Source organism: Gouania willdenowi, chromosome 16 (genome assembly GCF_900634775.1).
Source record: "Gouania willdenowi chromosome 16, fGouWil2.1, whole genome shotgun sequence".
Classification (NCBI taxonomy): domain Eukaryota; kingdom Metazoa; phylum Chordata; class Actinopteri; order Blenniiformes; family Gobiesocidae; genus Gouania; species Gouania willdenowi.
The window spans coordinates 25,321,013-25,348,945 of record NC_041059.1 but is presented as its reverse complement, the minus strand read 5'-3'; the positions used below and the strand labels follow the sequence as shown (position 1 = coordinate 25,348,945).

The window sequence follows — 27,933 nt, the reverse complement described above, 5'->3', positions numbered from 1 at the left end:
CAAATAAACGGCCCGGTCTCTCTCTGGAACATCCGATAGAGTCAGCCACAGGTGTCTCTGTGACACCACGGTAGACGCCATTCCTCTGCCGAGGGAGAGCGCTGCACAGCGGGACACCCGGAGGATATAATCCGTGGCGACCCTCACCTCGTTAAGAAGAGGAGCCAGAGAGCTGTCGGGGGGAAGCAGCGAACTGAGCTCAGCCAGCCGCATAGCCTGATAGGTCTGCAGCATGGTGACAGAGCTCAGTGCACGAGCGGTGCCTGCCTGTGCTCTGTAGATTTTATCCAGCTGCGAGGAGGAAAATCTACAGTGCTTGGAAGGAAGCGATGTGGGGCCGCTCACGCCATGGTTGTGAGAAGGCGCCAGATACGCAGCCAGAGAAGGCTCCATAGGTGGAGGGTTGACTAAGCCAGCCTTTTCCGCTCCATCCAAATCCAAAAACTGTCCATAGCCGGGCACCGTGACGCGGGTAGACAGTGGTTTGTTCCATGTTGATGTCAACTCCGAGATAAAATCCGGGAACATGGGCAGGCTATTCTTAACCACCCTAGGCTCGGGAGGGAGAAAAAATCCCGCAAACCGTGACGGTTTTTGAACCGGGGGAGGAGAGGGCCACTCCACTTCCAGCCTCTCAGCTGCACGGCGGCACAGAGAGTAGAAAGATGTGTCGTCCTGGTTAACCGGCGCAGCAGCGGCGGCACATTCTCCAGGCGACAACGCATCTAGCTCATCCTCCGACAAACCATGAACGTCCAGACCGATGTCCAGCACGTCATCGTCCTCACGGTCGGCTTCTAGTCCTACCAGAGGCAGGTTAGAGCCCTCGGAGAACTCCGGCTCGACCTCGGCCAACCCGTGCACGTACTCCATGTGGTCAGCCCAGCTAGTAGCGGGGACTTCGACCACAGGTTCCTCATCACCAGACTCGGACGAAGCCGGGTCCCTATACTCGGATAGGAGAGGGTCATGCCGTGCGACCGCAGCTTTTCCCAGAACCTTCTCCACGAAAGTGACCCGCCTTTCCAAGGTTGAACGCCGAAGCTGGCGACAAAACGCACAGGACTCGGGCTGTGTCAACGCTCTCCTGGCGTGGACTATTCCCAGGCAGACGGGACATGCTTCGTGCTGGTCCTTATCGTGTAAGGAGGAGCCGCACCCCTGAGGACAGGGGCGAACAGAAGACTTCTTCCTTGCGTTAGCCTTCGTGCTCATTTTGATACACCGAAGCTTGTTAATAGAACTAGCGCTCCGCGGGCAGCAGCAGCAGCTGCTAACACCAACAGGAGCAGTTAAACTAATTCTAAGTAGGCAGTAGCCAAGGCAGAGACAGAGCTAACTAGCAGCAGCTTGTTAGCTCCACTCGGTAGAGGTGTTCTTAGCGAGGTGAAGAGCGTAAGAACTGAAGGATGACTGTGATGACAGCGTATTTATGAGGCAGGCGGAGCCTCATTTACGTCATCACAGATCATCTGCCTTAAAGGCGTGATTAGAGGTTTTCTTCAGTAGGCCACGCGGGGGCGTGATATCCCATACTATATGTGTTGTACCGAGTGAATCGACTGAAAGGGAACCATTTGGTACTGTTGTAAGTTTAATGATAATGGTAGGTATTTATTTTTCGTGAGGGTTCAGGGAGTTTTATTTGAAATAATTGACACCTCTGCCATTATCCATGGCACACAAAAGGTTGATGACCACTGCTATAAACCATTTGAGGACCCAACTCTAGTTCATTTAAAACAGAGGAATCCTGGTTTATTAGTAGATTGACTGGAACATTCAGAGCTCTTTGTTACTCTCAAGGCTAATGCTTTTTTCACTTTGCAAAGACTGGTTGTGCTTATGCACCAAAGCACTGAGAGCGCAGAATACTCATAGCAGAAAGTATTGTCTAAAGTATTTTCAAATGTTTAACTACCTGACCAGGATTCTCACCAGGAATTTTTTACAGCATAGGGCAATTGTGTGGCGCATGAAAATTTTGAAATGTATAACTGTGAGAGCCAAATTTAGTGAAGTAAAGCAAAAGTTGTTGTTTTTATTTGTTTTGGGTTTTTTTTTTTTTTTCCTTTGTTACTATATTACTTTAAAGCTAAAAGTTATTTGTTGAATTGGTAAAGGGTCATGATGAATGTAGTTAGAGTTACTCATGCTTGGTATAGTTACTCCACTAATAAATACTCACAGACACTGTGTAGACAAGAAATAACAGTTTATTCAAAAAACTCATTCCAAGAAGCACTTTTCAAATATAAATGAGGTATTATGTGGGACCCGCAGTAATATTAGGACTGTTATGCATCTGAGCAAATCGCCTATATTAAAAAGATGGTGCGGCTAATGTGTTTGTCGGTTATGCAAATTAAAAATAGAGTTAAAACAACCCATGCATGTCTGGAAGTTCCTTTTATGTCCAAGTGTGGAACAATTATTACAACGGTACCGATTTAAAAAGGAACCACAGAAAATCCTCCCTATGTTGCTGAAAATGCACCGTAAGGGGAAACATCACTCTGTAGGGGATCAAATTTACAACGTTGGGGGCCCCTATGCTCAGCAGTGCTGGCGAGAACCCTGCTGACTGTCCTAGTATGACAGCAGAGCAGCTATTCCAAGAATTTAAAAGATCATTATGTGGGGAAAAAAACTTTAGTAATCTGAAGAGGAGAAGAGAAGGCTCCTGTGCTTATGAATAAATAACTTTAAATTTTGCCTCTCTGCTAGTGACCATCCTTTGGTCTGTGAGGAACTTATATTTCTGCCACTAAATGCCAAACCAGGTTTGTTTGCTCATGTTTTTGTTTCCATGGACTCTAGAACAGTTGTTTAGCTGGCCTCATTCCAGTCTATGCCATGTTAGCATAGACAAATAAACACAGATTTGTCATCGCTTGAAATCTAAGTCTCTTTTGTTTTTGTCTTGTTTTGCAGAGACCCTCTGAGTGAGAAGAAGCTGACAGGAGGTGCCAACTGGACTCCACAGGTTGCCCCTACTAGCTGGGCTACACCAGGAGCCCCCATGGTAAGAACATATTGCACTGTTTTAAATATCATGGCAACCATAGTGGAAAGCATTTGATCTATGTAATTATGTGAGGTCATGTCAGCTGTTATTTTCAGGGCAAATCTTTGCCTTTTTTCAGGCCGGTGCTGCCTCAGGAGCTCCTGGAGCACCGAGTGCACCTCCACCTGCTGCAGCCATGGGGCCACCAATGAGTGCACAGCCTGCCTTTGGCATGGTGAGCTTCACTCGGCTCTATGTTACCGAATAAATGTGACTTTTCGACTGTAATGCTTATCTGAGTTCATTTTTCATTATTACGTTTTCTCTGTGAGGTTAATATCAATACTTTTTTAAAGTTGCTGGAGACAATAAATTTTAATCAGATAAAGACATAGTGTAGGCCTCATAGATCAATAAATCAAAGATCCTTTGCTCAAAAAAAGATATAATAGGTTGAAATTGATGCTCGAAAGTGTGTCTTGACACATTTCTGGTGTTTTCACGGACTGAAAGTTGTTTATTTTGGTGCTTACACAGAAAGATCCATATTCAGCTGAAATTGAAATTGAATGTTTGGCAGAGTGAGGTGATGTCACAGGTAATACCGGGAACAAACTAGAACAAAAATGGAGTCGAGGGAATCACTGTCCTCCTTGTCTGGTGAAGAAACACAAGAAATTGTGATAAGAATGGAGGAAAAAACACTTCTAAGCATCTGTTTATGGGACTCAACTTCCCACAATGCAATGCACAAAACATTTGCGACAATGTCAATAAACTTGTTTACAGTGGAGATCAAAACACACTTTCAAGGGACAATTTCATCTTTTGATCTTTGCTGTATTGATCTATGAGGCTTGCATTTTGGGTTTATTCCATTAAAAATATATAATCTCCAGCAGCTTTAATGTTTCTTAGGAACAACATTATCTACATCTTTTTAAAATGACTCCTTGTGGTCACTTTGAATGTGTGACTGGTCCCACTCTCACTGGTGTTACTGATCTCTGCCAGTCTCCAGCTGGAGGGGCTGGAGTTCCTTTGATGCAGCCAATGATGGGGCAGCCAATGATGGGACAGCCCATGATGAGACCACCCTTCACTGGGGTGACTGGAGCCACTGCCCCTGGAGCACCGGTAACATGTCGCACACATTAAAGAAAAGATATCAATACCAATTCCATTACAACAGAGCCTCTAATAAAGTCAGTGATTCCTTAACATTCGTACTTTTTTGCTTATTATTATTTTAATTTTTTCTACTGTAACGTGTGCACTTGTATTTCATCCTTATTTAATTAACAGTATTTTACTTCTATATGTATTTTTTCTTTTTCTTTCTTTGTTTTGTGTTTATTCTTTAAATATGTAATATTTCTCGAGCGTCTGTGACATAAGAAATTTCCCCTGGGATAAATAAAATACTGGTGATTCTGATTATTCTGCATTCATGACGCAACGTCTTACTGCAAGTTTCAATTACTTTCCAGTCCACATGAGCAAATGAGAAATAAACACCCTATTTACCTTTATAGCTGTACTACAACATTTAAATAATTGAATTTCTTGTCATCATTTTATTCAAAAGTGCTTCGTCATTCAGCTTTTTGCACCTCTCACTGGTAATTTAATGCTTTTTTTCATTTTCACTTTGTCAATCATAAAACATTCAAACAGACATAATAACGTTGACCATCTCACTTTTTAAAAAATAAATAAATATAGGTTGGTTATGTAAGTTAGATGTCATAGCTTATTTGTCCTGATGATTTATTAATAATGCTCTCATCAGATTTCTTCAGGACCTGCAAACCAGAGCCCCAAGAAGCCCAAGGACCCCCTGGCAGAACTCGACCTCAAGGACTTCTTATAACACCCCAGGTGGGAGGTCTGAGCACACAAAACATTAACATCAAGACCAGTGCAGTTGTTTTTTAAACCAGACTCCCAACATTTTGAAGAAACATTACATCAGCCATTCATTAGAGGCCTAATAATGTTTAGTCTTCTAAAAAACATTTTTTTAATTTCACTTTCAGTCTAGTTTTTATTGACTAAATTCCTAATTATTTTTCCTTGATTGACTAAAATGATCTAAAATGTATCATACTCTTAGTATACGTACTGTAGCTACATTTATGAACTGTAAAACTGAGAAAATAACCTCCATTCAATGCTGTTTTAACGCGGTACATAACGTTTAATCGTATTGGTCGTCTATGATGTGATGCGTTTCATTGTTGTCTGGTCATTTTATATTTTGTAGTTTCACAATATCCGTTGTTCATTTTAAAACAAAACATAATAATTTACTCTGTAACGGTTTGGTGTAGAAATGTAAATAATTACTTCTTTTAAAATGTACTTGAGTGCAAGTAAAATTACTGATTTAGAAATATACTCAAAAAAGTACAAGTACCCTTAAAAGCAACTCAATTACAGTAACATGAGTATTTGTGATCTGTTACTTTCACCTCTCATAGAGCGATCAGTAAATGACACTACTCTCCCACCTAGTGGACAATTATTAAACAATCTTTTTAAAATCTAATTTTGCATCTTTATCTTCTTCCAGCTGTTTTTTTTTCTTCTCATCTTCTATCTTGGCATCCTCGAACATCTGATGATGTCACTGACGCTCAGCTCTTTGTCTCTAAAGGAGGAGCCCCCCCACCCCCCCACTCCTCTCCTGTGTGTAGTAGCACAAACTGTGAAAGTGAACCATAGCGGACTAAATATAGATATACCAGATATGAAATGATACAGATGTGTGCTTATGTCAGTGTACTAACCTTTTGTCTAAACAAAACCACACAAAAACTAAGGATAAAAATAATGAAAAAAAAAACTACGAGAGAAAGCAAATGTATAATACGTGTTTCTTTCTGGTGTCGAGGTGAATGACGGATGTGCTTCACCCCAACACCTGTCTGTGACTCCGCCTCCTTGTGAAGGAGAAGTAGGAGCTCTTCTTTGTGCCACTCTGATTGGATAACCATGGCTATTGAAGCCTTGATGGATTTTCTTTTTGGGGGAAATGTGTTACATGTTGTTTACAGAACGGGCCTATTTGATGTACATAGATTTCACTGACGAGGATTATGTCTCTAATGTGTGTGTGTGTGTGTGTGTGTTGAAGAGAAATATCAATGTGTAAGAAGTCGTGTGAGGAATCCTGCAATTTTCTCCCATCAGTTGAAAGTATCTGGAAACAAATAGGATTAATATACTGTATAGTTAGAACACTGGGCATCCGATCATAGCAAACCATTCAGTGAACTTTCCTGTGTCTGTCTTTCTACTGGTGACTTTTTTTTTTGGTCATGTTATGAATATTTTTTTTCTTTTTTTGTGTGTGTGTGTTGTGAAATGACATATCGTATGACATCTCCACACAGAACCAATAGAATACTGACTATATTTAATGATTTTTATGTTTTTTTTTTTCCCCATGTTACTTATTTACAACAGATTCTGAAAATGTCCAACTCTGATCAGAAAATGAATAGTACATTTTCCTTTGAGAAAACTCTCCCATCAAAAAGACCCAAAAACCAGGATCATTTAAGTTTTTATAGCCGCTGATTTCCGGCTTTATTTACAAAATTCTCCCATCAAAAAGAACAGATGTTTGCCAAACTTTTCACCTTCTACCTGTGTTTTCCAAGCTAGAGCAAACCGACCAATCAGATGTACAGCGATATTTAAATGGTCTTTTATAAACTTTGTCTAAACAGGTGTTTGAGTTGTTCATTTTACATAGTGTAAGTGAACTTCCTGTGTGTAACCATGCCAACATCTTCCTCATACAGTGTGTTCATGTGGAAGCCTGTCTGTTCCTACTGACCTGCAGTGGAGTCAGTGTGTTGTTGGTTCTCACATGGTTCAACATTGTTTCCTTCCTTTGTGCTGTAATCTGAACAAAACTGTGCTGTCTTTTATTGTGGATTGGTTGTGACTGTGAGAATCACACATAAAATCAGAGGAAAAAAAACCATTGGAGGCATTTTTTTTCCCCATGACTTAAGAGTTAAAATTGTATTTTTGTTGAGTTGTAAAATAATTTTATTTATGACTGCCCTCCCCAGTGCATGTAAGCCCTGAGATGCAATAAATTTAATGACTCATTGACTCGCTTCTTCTTCTTTTTTTTTTTTTTTTTTTCATTCTTGATTATTATGCAACTCAATAAAAACAAGGTGTGGCTTAAAATAACTCCAAGTTTACCCATCTTTTACATCCAGGGTTCCCACGCTCATGAAATTCCTGTAAAAGTTACAGAATTTGAAAAAAAAAAAAAAAAAAAAAAACGATTTTCCAGTCTTGCAAAGTCATGGAATAATTGAACTGTTTTGGAAATATAGCGTATTTTATTTTAATGTTGAAAATATATTAAAACCTAAGTCCCTTAACCTTAACATCGCCTTGGATTAAAGTGTCTGCTAGTTAAAATTATGCTATAATTAAACATGGTAGCACTTAGTTTGTTGTTGTTTAATGTTACATTCAAAAGCTGATGAATCATTAAAATATCGCAAAATTGTGTCTTTGTAGATACTGTAAGTGATGGACACGAGTTGCATTCCCTGTGCCATATTTTTGCGACTAACCCCGGTTAAATATTTTGGAAAAGTTTTGAAAAATCTTTATGAGAAAGGTGTAGGAACACTGTATATATCTTTTGGTTTGTCGCTAATATCACAAAGTGAGGAATTTGCTGCTATAATCCTTTTTAAAGGAGTCTTAATCAGGGTGTGATGACTTATGATATGACATGCATAAGAGTACATATATGTTTGTAATAATCAGATTTTGAATCACGTTTAAACGCCCTAGATTTGTTTTATTACTAAGACTAGGAAAAGCTAATCTCTTAAACACACACCTACAGACACTTATCACTAAACTAACATGACAAAGTTCATTAACATCGCTATAAAAAAAAAGCCTGTTTTAATAATTCAAACACAACAATTACAAATTTTCATGTATAACGTATTTATGAGGTTTGTACTTTTATAAAGAATATATTATTCTTACATATACTAGTAGATATGACTTAAAAAAAAAAAAAAAAAAAACAGACAGTTTGAGAAAGACTGCTGAAATATTGAAGCCAAACGTAGTGAGAGCACGTTCCTATTTTGGTCCTTGTATTTTTAATATATATATTTTTACAACATTATTTTAAAAATTGTGTACTGTATATTATATTATTTTGTAAAAAAAAATAATAATAATAATATCAATATATGTAAATACTGTATATAAGTGCATTTCCTGAGGAACCGTCTGCATAAATGAAACCATAAATTCACAACAATCCTGCCAGAATTATATTTGATTTGAGCTTAGTTTGCAAACTGGAAATTTCAAAAGTGCAGACAGTAAAAAAAATAAGAAAAATTACACATGATTCAGTAAAGATCATAAAAAATAAATGAATAAGCAGTAATATTGATTGAATTATGCATTATGAACAAATTGTAATAATTGCATCCTTTTTAAAAAAGAAATAATGTGCATTATACTGTTGTCATGCTCGTACAACTTCACAAAATAAGAGTTTAAATACTGAACATATCAAACGAACGAGGAAAAGATTAAAGGAAAAAAAGAACAGTTCGATGTTGACCGGTAGTCATGGTAACTTGGGCTAAAGATAAAAGCCACGTAGAAACAACAGGAGTGACGGACGGAAAAGACTTAAAGTTGGTATTATCATTATAACCTCCAGCGGACGTCCACAGTCAGTGCTGGGGAGTGACGGTTTACAGGTAACAGCGCTACGGAGTCAGATTACAAATTATGAGTGAATGTAATCCGTTAGGTTACATTTTAAATAGCTGTTAATCGGATTGCAGGTACATTGTTGAAATCAATGGTTTACACGAGGATTCTTCTCTGTTTCACAGTTCACTCTCAACATGGCCACGCCATGTTCAGAGTGATGAAACCCGTGACATTTTAGAGAATTTAGCACACATAATAAATAAAATTAATAAATAACACGTGTCGACCCTAAGAGCAGCTTTGAGTTTAACATTTTTAAGAACTTGTAGAAAACTGGTACATGGAAATATAGGTCGATAAGGATATAAACGTAAACCAGCTCGTTCACTCTGTTGATATTTCTACCTTACAGTTTGTACATTCTTTGTAACATTCTGATGTAACTTACAGCCGATCGGAGCACTTTTAAAACCCGAGGGAAGCAGCTCAGCATCAGGACGGAAGCGAGCATGGCCGGCCCAGCCTGTACGGAGGCTTAAGCGGCTGCTTACGGCCTCCTGGCCACTAGAGGGCCCCCAACCTGGCAATCCCACTTGCGTGTGGTACTGCTGTGCATTGCGCGCATCAAAACTGGAATCGCCATGTTCATAATAGATTCCTTACTCCTTTAGCACCGAAAGAATATCTATAATATTACTTTAATATCCGTTTTTCTATTAGCTCTGTCTGCTAGCATAGCTTCTCTTCTTCACTGCTAGAATAGCTGCATGCCTATCGACCACTGGGTTACCAGCGCCCTCTGCTGGTCGAAATAAATTTCTGATGTAAATACAGTACATTGATTAAAATGGAATATCTATTGTGAAATAATTATTAGCTTTCACGTTTTTCATGTTGTAGGCTTGTCAATCACTAAAGATTCTGAATTTCCTGGTTTTAGCCCTTGGCCGCTTTTTTATTTATGTTAATTTATTTTTACTTTAAATGTGACCAGCAATTGCTTGTTTTAAGATTCTCTAGGATTTAACCTAAGTGAAAGCAATTAATATTATTTATTTTAATTGTATTTTTTTTTTTTTTTAAATTTTAATAAATTTTAAATTTATTTAAAACCGTATTTCAATCAAGAATGTGGCTTTTTGTAAGACTCTGTTTAAGTATTTTAATAAATGGCTTATAGTAACACATAATAGTCATAATTTCAAATTCCTGTCAACTTTTAACATTTTTTTTTTTACAAAAACACGGTGGGCCACCTGTGGGCCTCTCTGGTGTTTGACTTTGTACGCACGAAACAGACATTGTGTTTGTTTGTTAATTGACATTTGGAGTGTTTACCTGTGTTCTCTGTTTGATTTACTTGAATTTAAAAGCGCTTTACTATGATTGTAACGATTGCATGTTACAAAAAATAAAAGCAGAATTTCTTTGTCCTTTCGGCTCAAATTGAGGTTTGGAACCATCTCACAAGTTAAATGCTTGGGAGAAGAATTGTTGAAACAGAGGCGGTCTGTTGCTTTGATAATACTTCTCTCATTGGTTTTACAAAAGTGCTCGGATATGTGCATCATTCCCGGGTAGAGTCCGAACTCAACCCGCTGGAGACCCAGGTAGTCGGTGTTTTCATGCACCAGGTGTCACCTGTGTGGAAGCGAGGGGACTACCTTGCTTAAATACTGCTGCTGAGCTGCTTCCATCGGTTTTTAAAAGTGCTCGGATCGGCCCAAAGTGGGATCAGCGGAAAACTCTGGTCCCTCCTCGAGTCTGAATATGTGTAATATTAATAATATAAACACTAAAAGTCTCTGGAATGAAATCACAAACGATGCTAGGTGGAAATATCAACAGACTGAATGAGTTTGTTTACGTTTATATCCCTCTCCACCTATGACCCCCCAGGTCGCGCATCCGCAGTTCCAGCGTGTGAAAAGGCTTATTGAGATCGGCTGCTTTTAAAAATTGTAAATGTAAATTCTGCAATAAATATGTCTAATAAGTCATTAGTGAATATCAGAGATCCACATGAGTGAGCATGAGAAATTAAAATAGAATATATAATGAAAATAAAATGTTAATGTCTAACTTAAAGACAAGCAACGTGAAATTAACAGTAAATATGCAACGTGTTGACTTGTATATAAACTGTAAGTATATTGAATAAACATGTGCTTCATATACACATTTATGTTTTTATTTAGGCTGTTTTATAATTTAGGAATTAGGGCTGGGCGATATATCGAGATTCCAGATCTATCGAGTTTTCTATTTTGGTGATATAGAAAACTCTAATATTTCATATATATATATATATATATATATATATATATATATTATAGCTTATAATGTATCAAAATACTAGTTTTAAGAGTCGCTGCTTTTACTTTTCAGAACAACATGTAAAGCTCAGTTAGATGATCAATGAGTGAACATATTGATCAGCTGTTTGTTAATAAATGTTCCTGTGTGGCATTTTGCATCAGCAAATTTAACCCAGAATTGTCTTTCTGGTCAGACTTTATTTGATAAAATGATCTAGATTGATATCGTATATCACCATTTTGAGAAAACGCTGCGAGTCCGTGATCCATACTTTCATCGGTGATTCTGTGATCGAATTCATGGTCTTCTTAAGAAAGCCGTGACCGCCCACTTATCTCAAACATTTACAGCCGGTTTCATTAAGCCTCATCTCTTTACCCTGGCAAACTGGCAACCAATTTATCCAAGATAGCGCCGACCAGACTTTGTCTAACCACACATTCTCCTTTATCCTGGATGTATTTATCCGACTTTTGTGCAATACCCCCTGCTCTGCACTGATGATCCACTGTATCAAAGGCTGCACTGAGATCTAAGAGCACCAGAACTGAGACCAACCCTCTGTCTGAGGCTAAAAGGAGATCATTGGTTATTTATATGTTGTTGCTTATAGTTTAGTGTTTATTCTGTCTAGTTAATTGGATTATTGTTTTTTTTTTTTTTTTGCTTATCTCTGTTTTCTGTGTTTAAATTAATTTCTATATCTTATTTGATTCTTTCTTTTTTTCCCCTGTTGGTTTCTATTTTTCTATTGCTGGGTGATTTTACTGTTCTCCTTTTGTGCCTTTCAGGAGCTGTTGGCCCTCACCTCTACCACTCACGTTTGGTGTCCTTTATTTGGTGTGTCACGTGGTGTTTTAGGTTGAGGCCTTTTCTTCTGGCTGTCTCGGTAAGACCAACCCTCTCCTTCCTGTAGAGTTATTCCTTTTTTTTTTGTTCCTCCCCAGCAATAGCAAACCCACCTGTTCCTGTAGCTTTTTTCCATCCTGGTTTTAATGATTGATTGCAATATGCTTTAAAAAAAAAAAAAAAGATTTAAAATAAAGTTTGTAGTGTGGGAAATTACATCTCCAGCCCTGATTTGTGTGCGAATCTGTGAGTCCTTTAATTGTTTTGTTTTCTTGAACTATCTCCTGTAGCAAAATACTCCAGGTGGCGTTGTCTCCTACCTTTTTAAATCAAAACACCCTACCGCACTGCCACATTAAGTACAGTAACAAAGTATTTGTACTTTGGGTTCCCGGCCAGCCCCGACTCCTTTGGACTCTATAGATTATTTTAAAAAGCACTTAAAAATGTACTTTTTTAAAGAAGGGGTTCCAGCCTTACTCACTCAGTCAGAGCTGCCAATATTGATTGTATTTTCTTGTATTTGAATGCATCTTTTATCTCTGTGAAGCACTTTGTGACTCTTTGTCTGTGAAAAGCACTTTATAAATAACATGTACTTACTTAGGCAACTGTACAGGTTTTCCAACCTCCAGTAAACCTCAGAAGAAGAAGATGAAGAGAAACCACAGAAGAAGAGGATGGTCCGGTCATGGCCGGGGATCCCGACCTTATATGAACAAGGCGCAGCGAGACAAAGCCAACGCTGCTGCAGCGGCCAAAAAGTAACATATTATGACTACTCCGTACCTTATATGACATTTGTGTTCACATGTTGTTAATGTAGACTTGTTTAAAGATGTGATGTGTGTTGTCAGTTTCCAAAGAGGCTTTTTTGTATGTGTTATCACCTCTAACTATCACAGTTCCAACAGAAGGGAGTTGCCTTTCTCTGACGAGGTCTCCAAGTATGAGAAGATGGCCAAGATCGGACACGGCACCTTTGGGTGCGTCTGAAGTATATCTGTGTTAGACATCTGTGTTAGACATCTGTGTTGAAGCCATAACTTATTGATCACAGTGCAATCCGGTGTGTTCCTAAGTGTTTCGTAACGACGGGTCAGCTTTATTTTCTCTGCAACACACGTTCAACAAGGCAGAGGAATACGTGTAGTTTTACATTGATACATGAATGCAAGTGCCTATGGGCCAAACAGCAGCTCGGTGTATCCACCCTTCTTGGATTTCTTAGAGGGAGTACTGGAGAGTGCTCCTTCTGGGGACTCCCTCGTTCTGCTGGGGGACTTCAACGCTCACATTGGCAGCGACAGTGAGACCTGGAGGGGCGTGATTGGGAGGAACAGCCCCCTGATCGGAACCCGAGTTGTGTTTTGTTGTTGGACTTCTGTGCTCGTCACAGATTGTCCATAACAAACACCATGTTCAAGCATAAGGGTGTCCATATGTGCACTTGGCACCAGGACACCCTAGGCCGCAGTTCGATGATCGACTTCGTAGTCGTGTCATTGGACTTGCGGCCGCATGTCTTGGACACTCGGGTAAAGAGAGGGGCGGAGCTGTCAACTGATCACCACCTGGTGGTGAGTTGGCTCCGATGGCGGGGGAGGATGCCGGTTAGACCTGGCAGACCCAAACGTATAGTGAGGGTCTGCTGGGAATGCCTGGCAGAGTCTCCCGTCAGAAGGAGCTTCAACTCCCACCTCCGGGAAAACTTCAACCATGTCTCGGAGGAGGCGGGGGACATTGAGTCCGAGTGGGCCATGTTCCGTGCCTCTGTTGCTGAGGCGGCTGATCGGTGCTGTGGCCGCAAGGTAGTCGGTGCCTGTCGTGGCGGCAATACCCGAACTCGTTGGTGGACACCGGGGGTGAGGGATGCCTTCAAGCTGAAGAAGGAGTCCTACCGGGCCTTTTTGGCCTGTGGGACTCCGGAGGCAGCAGACAGGTACCGACGGGCCAAGCAAAGTGCAGCCATGGCGGTCGCCGAGGCAAAAGCCCGGACATGGGAGGAGTTTGGTGAGGCCATGGAGAACGACTTCCGGACGTCTTCGAAGAGATTCTGGACCACTATCCGGCGTCTCAGGAGGGGGAAGCAGTGCACCGTCAACACTATGTATGGTGCGGATGGTGCGCTGCTGACCTCGACTCGAGACGTTGTGGATCGGTGGGGGAAATACTTCGAAGACCTCCTCAATCCCACCGACACGCCTTCCAATCAGGAAGCAGGGCCCAGGGACCCGAGAGTGGGCTCTTCTATCTCTGGGGCTGAGGTTGCCGAGGTGGTTAAAAAGCTCCTCGGTGGCAGGGCTCCGGGGGTGGATGAGATCCGCCCGGAGTTCCTCAAGGCCCTGGATGTTGTGGGGCTGTCATGGCTGACACGACTCTGCAACATCGCGTGGACATCGGGGGCAGTGCCTCTGGATTGGCAGACCGGGGTGGTGGTCCCCTTTTTTAAGAAGGGGGACCGGAGGGTGTGTTCCAATTATAGAGGGATCACACTCCTCAGCCTCCCCGGTAAGGTCTATTCAGGGGTACTGGAGAGGAGGGTCCGCCGGATAGTTGAACCTCGGATTCAGGAGGAGCAATGTGGTTTTCGTCCTGGCCGTGGAACTGTGGACCAGCTCTACACCCTCAGCAGGGTCCTTGAGGGGTCATGGGAATTTGCCCAACCAGTCCACATGTGTTTTGTGGACCTGGAAAAGGCATTTGACCGTGTCCCTCGGGGATTCCTGTGGGGGGTCCTCCGGGAGTATGGGGTATCGAACCTCCTGATAGGAGCTGTTCGTTCCCTGTATGACCGGAGTCAGAGTCTGGTCCGCATTTCCGACAGTAAGTCGAAATCGTTTCCGGTGAGGGTTGGACTCCGTCAGGGCTGCCCTTTGTCACCAATTCTGTTCATAACTTTTATGGACAGAATTTCTAGGCGCAGTCAGGGCGTTGAGGGGGTCCGGTTCAGGGGCCTCAGTATTGCATCACTGCTTTTTGCAGATGATGTGGTCCTGTTGGCTCCAACATACTGTGACCTTCAACTCTCACTGGATCGGTTCGCAGCCGAGTGTGAAGCGGCCGGAATGAGAATCAGCACCTCCAAATCCGAGTCCATGGTTCTCGACCGGAAAAAGGTGGAGTGCCTTCTCCGGGTTGGAGATGAGGTTCTTCCCCAGGTGGAGGAGTTCAAGTACCTCGGGGTCTTGTTCACGAGTGAGGGAAGGATGGAGCGAGAGATCGACAGGCGGATTGGTGCGGCGTCTGCAGTGATGCGGAGTCTGCACCAGTCCGTCATTGTAAAAAGGGAGCTGAGCCAAAAAGTGAAGCTCTCGATTTACAGGTCGGTCTACGTTCCAACCCTCACCTATGGTCAGGAACTTTGGGTCATGACCGAAAGAACAAGATCACGGGTACAAGCGGCCGAAATGAGTTTCCTCCGTAGGGTGGCTGGGCTCTCCCTTAGAGATAGGGTGAGAAGCTCAGTCATTCGGGAGTGGCTCAAAGTAGAGTCGCTGCTCCTCCGCATCGAGAAGAGCCAGATGAGGTGGCTCGGGCACCTAATTAGGATGCCCCCTGAACGCCTCAAGCACCGAGCTAATGCTAGCGCCAAGCTGACGTCACAAAATGCATTTTAATACAGTCTTTTCGGAGACAAAAACGGCAAAATGAAATGACTAATGAAAACTTTAGACTTAATTAAATCACGTAGGCCATATCATCAAGGATCTAAAACGAGCACACAGCGCTAACATATGAAGACGGTGCAACTGCTAATGCTAACAAAACAATGACAGGGACGTCTTATCATAACACTTTTTAGCGTTATTTACAGCTTACTGAAGTGCTCTGTCCGTCGTCTCTAAAGATAGAAGGAATTGAACCCTCAATCAGACAAAGTCTTTCGGCAAATTCTTCTTTATACTGGTGGAGGTTGCAGAAGCAGTCATCCTTGAAGTGCTTCGCGCACACAAAAATGACCTTACCCACAAATGTGGGTACATTTCCGTGAAAAATAAAACTCAACCAGGCACTTTGAAAAGGTTCTGATGCTGGGAGACGGTGTAATGAAGCGTGTGGGTTACTACATCCAACAACCGAACATTTTGACTTATCCTCTCGTAACTTCGGCATCCTTGAGCTTGGACTACAAAATAAAAGCGAGAAATAAAAATGGCGGATTGCTCGAAGTGTTGGGCCTGGAGTAACGTCACTGCAAATACTGTGACGTTATTGTTCAATAAACGTAATAGAGAATCGAAAAATCGAAACAGATTGAAAAATATGACCAAAACAGAATATAAAGATATCAACGGAGCACCTGAAGAGACTAATTTGAACTTTTCTGTACTTCTAAACACTCTAAATATACAACAAAATGCATTTAAGGGCTAAAAAAGTGGATTTAGCATGATATGTCCCCTTTAATTCTTCCTCCCATTGAATTTTAAAATTGTTCAATGACGGGGATGCTCCCTGGATTCGGTTATAAATGAAAAATACCACATCTTTATCAAGTAGATCAAAGTTCAGACATTTGCTTTAATAAAACTCTGTAGCTGCAGGTACTTGAAAAAGTCTAATTGTTGAATATCAAAGTCCATCTTTAGCTGTTCAAATGAGATAAACGTGTTATTTTTAAAGAGATTCTCAGTGCATCTTTGTCATTTTTTGTGCTATTGCTGAAAGGATGATTCAATCAAAGACGGGGCAAAATTGCCAGATTACACTGAATAGACTGTTTGAGTTTAAAATGAGTCCTAAACTGAAAATATCAAACCATATTTTTAAAGCATCACAGCATCCGGTTTCGGTGACCAAAGTGTTTTGGTCAAAATCCGGAAATGCATTTTTGTCGGCCGGAATTTTGGTGCATCACTACTGACAACACTGGGAGAAGTCACTAGTTCAATGTTTAATTACTTTTGATTACTAAAGAAAATGGGTAGTGCAGCTCTGAAAAAATAGAAATTGTTCAGCTGTGTTCTTTGAATGCAGTATGTTCAGGTACATTCACACAGCACCTGTTGGTGTTTGATGATGACTGAGCATGTCGCTGAATTAATGCTAACATTGAAATGTCGGATTTTGCACAGGGAGGTGTTCAAAGCCAAGCACAAGCTGACTGGAAAAATAGTTGCACTGAAGAAATGTTTGGTGCAGGATGCAAACGAAGGGGTGAGAAACGAACTCCTATGTTTGTTTTTCTCTCTACCTTCAGTTGATGAACGCTGACGTTTCCTTTTCAGTTTCCGATCACCCTTCTGAGAGAGATAAAGCTCCTCAAGCTGCTCAAACACAATAACATCATCAATCTGATCGATATCTGCACCACTGAAGGTTAGTGAACCAGGCGTGGGGTTGTTTAGAAAAAATGAAATTGTTTTTGGTTTATTTGGTTTGGGCTTATTTGTGTTTGTGGATTTGTAGCCACTCAGTTCAACAGCTACAAAAGCAACGTCCACTTAGTGTTTGACTTTTGTGAGCATGACCTGGCTGGATTACTGAAAAACCCCAATGTCAAGTTCACACTGGGAGAGATCAAGAAGATCATGCAGATGCTGCTCAACGGGTTGTACTACATCCACAGAAACCAGGTGACATGTTCACTGAGTTTAACACTGTGTAGCACGCACACGAAGCACAAATAAAAAAAGAAATATAAAGAAATAATATAATAACATCATGTCATCTGCTTTGTTTCTGCGTCTTTCCAAAGATGCTCCACAGAGACATGAAGCCAGCCAACGTACTCATCACCAGAGAGGGTGTTCTGAAGATCGCCGACTTCAGCTTAGCTCGAGACTTTAGCCCAGCTGTAATCCCCCAGGGTAACTGCTACACCAACAATGTGGTCACGCTTTGGTACAGACCTCCAGAGCTGCTGCTGGGTAAGACGGACGGCTACACACTTAGCATGTTGGTTAGCTACACTGCTAACCCTCAGCCACCCTTTAACAGGAATCCCATCAAAATGTGTGATATGATCCTTAAACATTATTTATGAAACCTTCAACCAGATAATCACCCTCACGTTTTTGCACCAGGTAAACTGATCACCAGTTCAGTTGATACACCATCAGCTACCAATGGGTACCGAATTCAGTATTTTTTTAGGTACCGACCGAATGCCTTCAACACTACCAGATACCGATTCACGTAAAATCAAACGATACCATGTTTTGGTACCTAAATGCATCCTTGCGACTGTGAGGTGGTAGACACGCTCTCACACACGCTCCTGTGTCCAACAACCCGCTGAAACGGACAGAAATGTCCAGTATTAAGGAGAAAATACAAGAGCGTGCCTTACTCTCCCTTCACCTCCTCCCACAGGCTCCTCCCACACGCGGTTCTTAGGATAAACAGGATTAGAACCAGAGACATGCCGTGATCACTAGTGTTGGGTAGGCACGTTGCAAATCGAGACCACCAATGACAATTTCATATGTTTCTGGTGGCAAATGTTAACTCAGTTCAAATCAATTTTATTTGTATAAAGCAATTTCCAACAAAGTCATCTCAATGCGCTTATCAAAATATAAAATTCATAATAAGAAAGAAAAAATCCAACAAGATCCACATGAACAAGCATTTAGCATCTAACAAAATCAACATCATAAACACCATTAAAGAAACATAAACAATTTTTTAATATAGCCTCCATACTCTCCCAACAAGATATATCTCATGACATGGCAGTTTGTGTTGGAAACACAGAAAAACGGAGAACTAGCTAGAGAACGTAGCAGCTGCGGTCACATGGGATCAATTCACTAATGTACTGCGAACTTACGTATAGCATTTAGCATAGCGCGGTTACATCCAAAGGCAGCGTAGAGAGCTGCCTTTTTACGTAAATGGTTTTCATCTTGGGGAACTGACTGCGCATGCGCAATCACATAAAAACAGGCTATGGGGCCAAAGGCAGAGCAGCCGTGTGCTTTTGGGAGGGGGCGTGGCCTCCTCCTGCCTTACAGCAAAGTGAGACGGTAGCCTTTCCAGGAAATAGCGCTGTTTAGTAATTTGGGCTATGAAACGCACAAAATGCTGACACTTTCAAACTTATAGGTACTGTAAGCTATTGGAAATTGAAAAATTAATCATTTATATTATAAATAAAACAAATAATCAAAATATCACTTCACCCTTGGGTAGGCACTGCCTACTTTGCCTACCCTGATTAGAACCAACTAAGCCCTGGCACTAACAATCGCACCGAACAAAAACAAAAAGGAATAACAGAGACGCTGACTCCGCTTTCAGAGCCATAGACTCAGGAATCGGACCATGCACAACTGTTCTGCTTCGGCCGAGCTATAAATAAGTTATTTTTTGCCGTTCGGACACAGGTTTTTATCTATGTGCACGTGCAAGTGAAATACTCGCTAGATAAAGCCCTGTCACATAGAGCTGCTTTTTAATTTGTGCATTATCGGTAGTTTCAGTGTTTTCATGATGAAGAAATTTTTTTTTTTTTTGATATTTTATTATTAACCATTTATTATTTACCACACAAAAGTACCGAAATATGGTATCATTGAGCACCAATCGAGTATTGGTTCAAGTACCCATCCCTATTCATCACCTATTTTCTGCAGGAAAATAATGTGTATATGTGATATTCTTATTCTGAACATGTACGTGAGGCATTTCTGCATCATGTTGGGCTCTAGAAAAAAAATGTGTATTTGTGTTGTAGGAGAGCGTGATTATGGGCCTTCGATTGACCTGTGGGGGGTAGGTTGCATCATGGCAGAGTTGTGGACCAGGATTCCCATCATGCAGGGCCACACAGAGCAGCATCAGCTGAATGTCATCAGCCACCTGTGTGGATCCATCACTCCAGAGGTGAGCTCAGGCTCCTGCTCCACTTCTGCCCAACTCAAACCCACCCTCTCTGACCCGCTCTCCTCTTACCCACTCTATTGCAGGTGTGGCCCAACGTGGACATGAAGTACAAGCTGTATCAGAAGATGCAGCTGCCCAAAGGCCAGGAGAGGAAGGTGAAGGACCGTCTGGAGGCCTACGTCGAAGACCCGTATGCCCTGGACTTGATCGACATGCTGCTGGTGCTGGACCCGGCCAAGAGGACGGACAGCGACAGTGCCCTCAACCACGACTTCTTCTGGTTCGACCCCTTGCCCTCGGACCTCACGAATATGCTGTCCACCCACAACACGTCCATGTTCGAGTATCTGAGCCCACCCAGACACAGGCCTCAAGAGCCGCCCAAACAGAACCGGAAATCAGCCATCACCAGTCAGTTAGTGTTCGACCGAGTGTTCTGAAGCTGATGGCGCCTGCTGCTGCTGCTTCGTCCTCACGCTGACCTAATTGTATTCTTTCACATTTATTTATTTATTGGAGGATATGCCCCTTGAGATGGAACATCTCGTTTTCGAGGGGGTCCTCAACTTACATAAAATGACAGATACAGCAGAGCAGACAATACAAAAACATAAACATAATAAATACAACAAAATATAAATAGACACACACACATACACACCCACACACACACAGTATACATTTAACAGTTGCTCAAAATATTTTATACAAAAATAAATAAGTAATAATAGTGATATCATTAATAGTAGCTATCTAATGATAGTAAAAACTTTCATTAGATTAAATGAATAAAAAAGGTTTCGGTTACATAGCCTATAATCAAAAACACTGACAGATATTCTGGAGATGGAGGATAAGAGCATTTTTAAACAGAGACATTCTTGTATGTATTGTATTGTATTCTTGTTTTTTTATGATAATCGTGTTTTAGTGTTTCACACTACTTGTAAAAGTCATTGTTTGTAATAAATTGCCGCTTAAAACAATCCATTGTTTCAGTTCATTTGGGACTTTATTGCGTGAATTAATTGGCTTAGTGGTTAGCACGTCCGCCTCACAGCAAGAAGGTCCTGGGTTCAAGCCCTGGGGTGGACTTGGGTCCTTTCTGTGTGGAGTTTGCATGTTCTCCCCATGCTGCGTGGGTTTCCTCCGGGTACTCCGGCTTCCTCCCACAATCCAAAAAGAGACCCCCGCGACCCTGTTAAACGGGAATAAGCAGGTATGAAAATGGATGGATGGATGGATAGTTACAGAAAAATAACGCACCAAAAAAAATAATAACGCCGTTAATTGCTTTTTTTTTTTGCCCGCCAAACAGCGCAAAACCTTTATCATTTCACAAGTTCCTGGTATACCTCACTCATAATACTGATGCACAGACGACAACACAAGAAACAAGAGAACCAGAGGAGAAGTTGTTGCTGTGCTTCATGGGCAATAATTTTAGTTTAAATAAAAACACTGGATGGAAAACAAAAGCCCAGTTGTGTGCGAATTGTGTAAGAAAGAGTTTGTCGATCACCGGAGCTCTTCTAGCCTCCGCTAACACCTCAAACATGTAGCAACTGGCACTATACTATACTGACTTCCTACCAACAGAAGATGAATGTTGTCTACAGTTTGTATTGGTAGGGATGGTTACCTTGGAAATAGAGAGAGAAATCACACACCAACAAGAAGGGATCTTAGTTTAATTGTCAATTCATCTGCATTCATTCACCTTAGATATTATTTAAAAAGGACACTTTTTATGTGGAAAAACATGTCAAAAGCATCGCCATAAATCCCACTCCATGCTTGAATTTAAAAAAATCTTTCAAATTTGTAATTTTATTGAAACCATCTAATTAGAGAAATATAAACAGCTCAAGTAAATTGATGAATGGTACAGTCCCGTCGAACAGGCGTAGCCTCACATTTAATATGGTTACAGTATCAGGCTATCAAAATATCTTCTTAAAAAAAAGTCTCCCCACCCCAATAGTATACACTTCCATAAATTAGCACCGCGTCTCCTGAATAAGCACCGATATGATTATGTGCACAACAATAAAAAAAACACATTTTACTGTGATACAAAAACAAAAAGGATGGTGAGACACACAAAAGGAACACATTTCTATCCAGGCTCCACAAGGAGTCTTTGTCTATTTAGACACAAATGTACAGTATTTAAAAATGGTGAACATTATTTAAAAAAAAAAAAAAAAAGCTCTAGCTATACACAATACAAAACACCAGCATGTTCAATTTAAAAAAAAAAAAAAGTTTCTACCTTCAAATTGTGATGAACTTCTGGTCTGTTATGAATTTAAAAATGCTAGGGTTGATGTATAGATTTTGTAAAGAAAAAGTAAATTCATTTTTCATTAAAAACAGGTGTCAAGAAACTGCAAAGCTGTACATACAAACATTTTTCTGTAAAGGTTTTTGGCAAATAAATTAAAAATACTGCTCAGCCAGAGTTCTCTTCAAGTGCAGAGGAGTTCTTGTTGCTGTCAATGCTGAGTCTGAATGGCTGTCTGTGGACTGTGCTAATCAGTGTAGCAGGAAGTTAACAGGAAGTTGGAAGAGAAGCGATAGATGCCAGTTCCCTGGTTAGGGCTTAGGAAACGGTTGGGTGTCTTGGTTGTGAAGAGCAGTTTGTACGGCAGGGATTGTATATAAATGAAGGGTCCCGTGTTGTCTCAAGCCACCTGACACTCACTAGAGTCCCCGTGGACCCAATAGCAGATCTGAGCATATTTCAAAGGGGTTATTCTCACCGCAACATTGTAATCCTGCTGCATACCGTTCCCGTTTACGTCCACCCACTGGTGACCAGTGAAAACCCCAATGATCTTCCTCTTCCACCTCTTCTTGTCAGGTTCTTTTAGGCGGATGTAGACCCCAGAGCCACTGGAGCCAGGTTTGGCATCACAGTATTGATACAACAAATCATTAGATTCTTCAGAAACAGAGCAGAACCGATACACCAAGTTACCGGGACGGTCATCATCGAAACCAGAAAAGTGGATCCTTCCAGCTGGAAGTTTCTTCACTGACGGGATTACTCCAAGATCCATGTGTTTGACTTTAGGGGCTTTCTTCAGTTCAAGCACAGCATAGTCATAATCTGCCGCCAGTCCATCAGACACACCTTTGAACCAACCCTTGGGAACTTGGGTCTGTTTAACTCTGGTCCATCTAAATGAAGGTTTCTCAGATTCAGCACTTCGTCGACTCCGGCTCTTCCTACTTTTACCTTTTCCTTTTCGATCAACTTTATTAGCAACCTCTTCCTTTACTTCTTCTTCTTTGGCTTTGCCATTCTTTCTCCTCCTGCCCTTTCCTTTGCCTCCTCTTCCTTTGCCGCCTTTACCTCTTCTGGACTTTTCTTTGAGAATACCAACACGTAACTTCTGGACACCGTCTAGATAATCCTTCCCGTTATGAATGCAGTGAGCAGCTGTCAGGACATGTTTAGGTGACACCAGAACCCCAGAGCATCCAGTAGAGATCTTCACAGATGTGGAAAAGGGATATTTGGTAGAAAACTGTTTGTCACCAATGGTGAAACGTGAATCTGTGCCGTAGACCTCTCGTTTCTGGCGAGACTTGGAAGAGATGTTCTTAGACCAGGTCTTCACTTCGTTTAGACCTTGCACTGAGACTGAAGTGTAGGTCCGGGAGCCATTCTCATAGACAGTCTCATAAGACAGGAAATTCTCCAAGTCATCCAGAGAGGGTGATGGGAGATGACGTTGACACTCGATCCCACAGGTTCCGCTCAGCTCCATCTGAGGATGAGCAATGAAGTTTGGGTTTCCGAGAGACACTGTGCGCCTTTTCCGTACCAGAGGCACCTTCCACTGCGGCCAACTGTACTCATCATCAATTGCATTCTGGTCCGCTGTCACAGATGCCACCACAGCCAGCAGGACGCACAGGGGTATGGGGCCCATTGTTAAGATGGGCCTGGCTCTGAAACAAAAAGAGCAGCATTGTGATATTTCATCATTGGTTCCACATAGTACTACACATTACAGCTTTCTCACGTTTGGTTTTCAGCTTGACAATTAGAGAAAAAACTTAATTCCCTGCACCCAATGGCCAACAAATACAGTGCCTGCTTCAGATTTGATTGGAAGCAGAGCAAGGCAGGGGTGGACTGGGACAAAAATTCAGCCCTGGCATTTTGTGTTCAGACCAGTACACTAGATTATCAGCGATACCACGTAGAAGTTCACAAATCTCGCAGCGTCTTTTCTTATGCAAACTACAAAGCAGAGTCGTATTCGTTGACAGCAGTGAACAAATAAAGCACGTAGCTCAATGACTAAAATTGACAGCTAGTTTTTTTCTGCTCTGAGGCTACCAAAATTAGATTTGCAAATACTTACTAAAACCATGATAAAGCTGTTATTAAGTCAGTGATGCTCAACATGTGGCTCTGTCTTCATTTTAATTATCATCCCTCCAGAAAACTTTGAAAGGTTGAAACTTTTTTACCTCTTTTACCTATTTTTTGGGCCATTTTACAACTTCCTTTGTCCCATTTTTGCCCCTTTTAAAAAAATGGTGACACTTTTTTTTTTTTTTTTGATTTAATTCCCTTTATCCTTTTACCCCCTAAGTTTGTCAATTTTGTCAAATTCTTTTTGACAGTTTTATTCTTTTTTTGGGACTTATTTTTGACATTTTTCATCCAAATAATCTCCTTTTCCCCAATTAATACAATTTCCTTTCCTTTTTCCCGACATTTTGCCTGTTTTTGTTCCACATTTTTGCCCCTTTTCACTATTGTTTGCCACATTTTGCTCATTTAAGCTACCTTTTGCCATTGCATACCACCTGTTTTTACCCATTTTTTTGCCACCCTTGACTGCTTTTAGCCCATTATAGTCACTTTTCACTCTTTTCTTGCATGATGAGTGGCTGGCAAGACCAATTGGAGGGAATTTAGAAAATGAAGAAACTTGCACTTCACCACATAAGCCATCTAATGGGTCATATCAAACAAAGTAGCAGTGTTTATGTCTCTTGATTGGTGCTACATATCTGTGGTGACTGAAATGTCCAGAACAATGTTTTGAGTTTGTGCCTGAACACAAAGACTAGTGTAGCCAGAGGCAGGCAACTGGAGCCTCAGGCCTGGACAGGGCCCCAGAGTCTGGGTGACAGTAACGCCCATTTCCCTGTGTTAATACAAGTCCTTCCAAGGACGTCCACAAGGGGGCAGCATAGTTCAGATAATTTGTCTCAATCTTAACAAACCTGGATCACAGGGACCTCTTCAAAGTGTGTGTGGAGTGTGGCATGGTACATCTTCATGTAAACTCTTTAAAAGACAGTTTACATTAGAACAGTTGTGTTCCATTGTGGTTTAGAGCACAAATCTACTCTCTGTGATCATTATATGGAAAACATGACCCTCATCCTTGGAATGTGTTGAGACGTGGTGGACAATTGTATCAAGGCTGCATTTTAGTTTTTGCTTAATTAAATTAGAGACAATTGAAGAAGTCCTTTGATTACATGTACTGGCTGTAAAAACCTGCACAAATGTACAAGTTATTAGGAAATTCAGAGTCGGGTGGTTCTTAAATATGAATCTTTTGATCTGAGGCAGTCTAAAAATGAGACACTACCTCACCTTATTGCATGAACAGCATCAGTGCAGTGTCTACAGAGTGCATCAGACATTCATTTTATACTTGGACCTCCTGCTTTATTTCTGGGTGTTCTCTCACAATGTCTGGTGTTAGGGACCATTGAAGGCACTTAATGGGTCAAACAGCATCTTGTAAAACAAACTGGCGACAGCAAAGTGCAAGCTCATGAAAACAGTAAAACTAGACTCAATAAATGAGGATACAAAAATGACCTTTAGGTCTGTTCAGCCTGCCACAGCAGAAAACAAATCCGCCTGCAATTACTCAGCAGTGAGGGGGAAACTGATACCCTGCCATGATGGCTCTGTGGGTCTCAGAAGGCACTCATTTTTAAACACTTTCCACTAGAGTCAGCCAAACAACTGACTGTGCACTAGCTGCCCTCTTTTGCAAAGGAAAATGTGCACCTAATGGGCAAAGAGGCCAAATGGTGGCGCTGTGGCTCAACCCCCAAACCCCCCAAGTCAACTTTAGTGGAGCTACTGTAGAGTTTAACAGCATATTTCAAGGATTTATTCCATTCATTTTGAGTAATTTTACAATTAAAAAAAAAAAAAAAAGTTGTACTTTTCTAATGCACACTTTTTTGGAAAGACTGGAGCACCACACATTTATTTACATGCAAATTGTAAATAAATCCTTAGCTAAATAGATTTTAAAATTAAATGTCAATTAAATATCAATATGTCAAAGTAATATTAGGTATTAAAACTGCATCTGTGAAAAGAGAATGAAAGAACACTGCCTTTCTTGGTAACACAGTTACATCACGTTTGCATACAGAAAATATCAACAAAAAACCAAATTTTTCAATGTAGAATAAAACTTTAAATCATAAAGTTTTTATTTAGGATAAATACATTTGTGATTTAAGATTTTAAAAAGTAAATGAAAAGAAAGTGTATTGTAAATGTTTACGTAAAGGTGAAAATGCACTTTGAGGAAAGCTGTGTTTCCTATTCCCAGAGATGGGTTTTTAAAAGCAGAATGACAGACCCTACCTGTTTGCATCCAATTGACGGATCAGCCAAATCTGCAGCCTATTGTTTGTTTTCACAGGATACACACAAATATGATCCCCTCCAGAAAACAAACGCTGTCACTTCATCCCAACACGTCCGCCCTGGTTTCAGTAAGGCCAACGCTGCCTTCTTCTCATTGCTTCTTCAAACAGGCAGAGAGAAGAGAGAGAGGCTGCACTTGATGCTGAGGAGGGAGGGGGATGGAGAGAGAGAGAGAGAGAGAGAGAGAGAGAGAGAGAAATGAGGAAAGGACTTTTCCCCTCACTATGGACAAAAGGTGTCCCAAAATGGGTGGGACCAGTGTTGGGATCTGAAGAGAAAACTGGTGTGAAGTCAGGGCTCCATTCAACAGGCAGCCCCACTAAGGGAATGCAGGCTGCAAATCCAGAACTGAAGGTGGAAGAATGACTCAATAGGACCGTGAGTGGGCAGTGAAGGAATTAGTTCCACTGTTCTCTACAAATAGCCTTTGAGACATTTTCTATTATGGCTTTTTTGTGTCTCAACATCTGCACGTCTTTCAATTTACACATCCAGTGAACTACAAACAATAGAAAGGAGTGTAAGAGACTGGACTGAGCTGCAAAAAAAAAAAAAACACACACATTTCAACCACAATACTAAATGTACCTTATTGTTTTGGATTGTTTTATTTATTCTTTTATCCTGCTAAATAAATGCACACTTTTCTTAGGCAGACACAGAGTGACCAAGATATTGCTGTGATGCCTTGGGGCACATGTGTCAAACTCAAGGCCTGGGAGCCAAATCCGGCTCTTTAGAGCTTCCAATTTGGCAGTAGGGCCAAGTAGCAAAAGTGGCTTCTGTCACGGCAGTATATACTGTAAGTAACCATTATATAAATGCAGTGATTTTAGAAAATGTAAGTGGATTTCTGTTGGTAGATGATTTCTAAAAAAGTCTTTTTGAATCCTTTTGTGTGTTTCCTTTTCTGTTACATTTTTACGCTTTGTTTAGAATTACAAATCACAAGTGCAATGCACACCAGTGGGTTGTCAGCTGTTTAAAAGATAGAAATCACTTTGTTGAAATTAATAACACAAAGTCCAAAAATTGTAATATAGCTTGCGGGGTACCCCAAGGACCAGACCTAGGACCTGTACTCTTTCTTCTTGACGTAAATGATATAATGTCTGTGTCTTAGTTATTAAACTGCATACTATTTGCAGATGACACCACCTTATTTCATTCAGGAGAAAATAGAAAATAAATTCTACAAATCGTAGAGAATGAATTCCACAAAATTATGAAGTGGTTTAATGCCTATAAATTGTCCTTAAATATCAGTAAAACTAAATTTGTGATTTTTTTGCAGTCAAAAGAAATACGTTGAAGCGTCATTAGTTATTAATGGATCAGAGATTGAAAGGGCACATGAGATTAAGTTCCTAGGTATTTTAATGGACAAACACTTGAAATGGAAATCATATATGTATGTATATATATATATACTGTATATATATAGCTGTGTTACATAAAGTCAAAGAGTCTCTAC

At 40.9% G+C, this 27,933-nt stretch overlaps 3 protein-coding genes across 21 annotated transcripts in view; 2 read left to right on the top strand and 1 right to left on the bottom strand.

Moving 5' to 3' along the window:
• Positions 1 to 7,135, top strand: part of snap91a (synaptosome associated protein 91a) — a 63,591-nt gene extending 56,456 nt beyond the window's left edge. For 14 of the 15 annotated variants that reach the window (XM_028470273.1, XM_028470272.1, XM_028470271.1 and 11 more), the window contains 5 exons: positions 2,935 to 3,025; positions 3,147 to 3,242; positions 4,022 to 4,144; positions 4,800 to 4,888; positions 5,583 to 7,135. In XM_028470273.1, coding sequence (XP_028326074.1) covers positions 2,935 to 3,025; positions 3,147 to 3,242; positions 4,022 to 4,144; positions 4,800 to 4,880 — 391 coding nt within the window. In that variant the 3' untranslated portion in view covers positions 4,881 to 4,888; positions 5,583 to 7,135. Of the gene's footprint in view, positions 1 to 2,934; positions 3,026 to 3,146; positions 3,243 to 4,021; positions 4,145 to 4,799; positions 4,889 to 5,582 lie in introns of those variants that run through there. The other variant, XR_003675762.1, reaches the window with a different exon arrangement.
• A 1,547-nt stretch (positions 7,136 to 8,682) lies between these two features.
• Positions 8,683 to 20,304, top strand: LOC114478258 (cyclin-dependent kinase 9-like). Of its 5 annotated transcripts, none has more exons than XM_028471214.1 (10): positions 8,683 to 8,784; positions 11,851 to 11,948; positions 12,528 to 12,672; positions 12,814 to 12,894; positions 16,987 to 17,068; positions 17,140 to 17,230; positions 17,321 to 17,487; positions 17,610 to 17,781; positions 19,593 to 19,741; positions 19,825 to 20,304. In XM_028471214.1, the coding sequence occupies exons 3-10, from the start codon at positions 12,563 to 12,565 to the stop codon at positions 20,179 to 20,181; spliced, it is 1,209 nt and encodes a 402-aa protein (XP_028327015.1). In that variant the 5' UTR covers positions 8,683 to 8,784; positions 11,851 to 11,948; positions 12,528 to 12,562; the 3' UTR covers positions 20,182 to 20,304. The 5 variants fall into 5 exon arrangements, with proteins under 5 accessions (XP_028327015.1, XP_028327017.1, XP_028327014.1 ...); XM_028471216.1 differs by having other exon boundaries at positions 12,516 to 12,672; positions 12,823 to 12,894; XM_028471213.1 differs by having other exon boundaries at positions 12,516 to 12,672.
• Positions 20,305 to 21,415: 1,111 nt separating this feature from the next.
• On the bottom strand, positions 21,416 to 26,659 carry prss35 (serine protease 35). Its single transcript, XM_028471815.1, has 2 exons — positions 26,397 to 26,659; positions 21,416 to 23,704 (listed from the first exon to the last, which is right to left on the bottom strand). Exon 2 carries the CDS (start codon positions 23,683 to 23,685, stop codon positions 22,429 to 22,431), a length of 1,257 nt encoding a protein of 418 aa, XP_028327616.1. The 5' UTR covers positions 23,686 to 23,704; positions 26,397 to 26,659; the 3' UTR covers positions 21,416 to 22,428.
• Positions 26,660 to 27,933: the final 1,274 nt, after the last annotated feature.

Excerpts from the sequence above, each read along its gene's own strand:
- LOC114478258 (XM_028471214.1), top strand. The coding sequence starts at position 12,563 with ATGAAGAGAAACCACAGAAGAAGAGGATGGTCCGGTCATGGCCGGGGA. Across the intron at positions 17,069-17,139 it reads TGCAGGATGCAAACGAAGGG|TTTCCGATCACCCTTCTGAG; the intron begins GTGAGAAACGAA and ends TTTCCTTTTCAG. Across the intron at positions 19,742-19,824 it reads GTGGATCCATCACTCCAGAG|GTGTGGCCCAACGTGGACAT; the intron begins GTGAGCTCAGGC and ends ACTCTATTGCAG.
- prss35 (XM_028471815.1), bottom strand. The coding sequence starts at position 23,685 with ATGGGCCCCATACCCCTGTGCGTCCTGCTGGCTGTGGTGGCATCTGTG.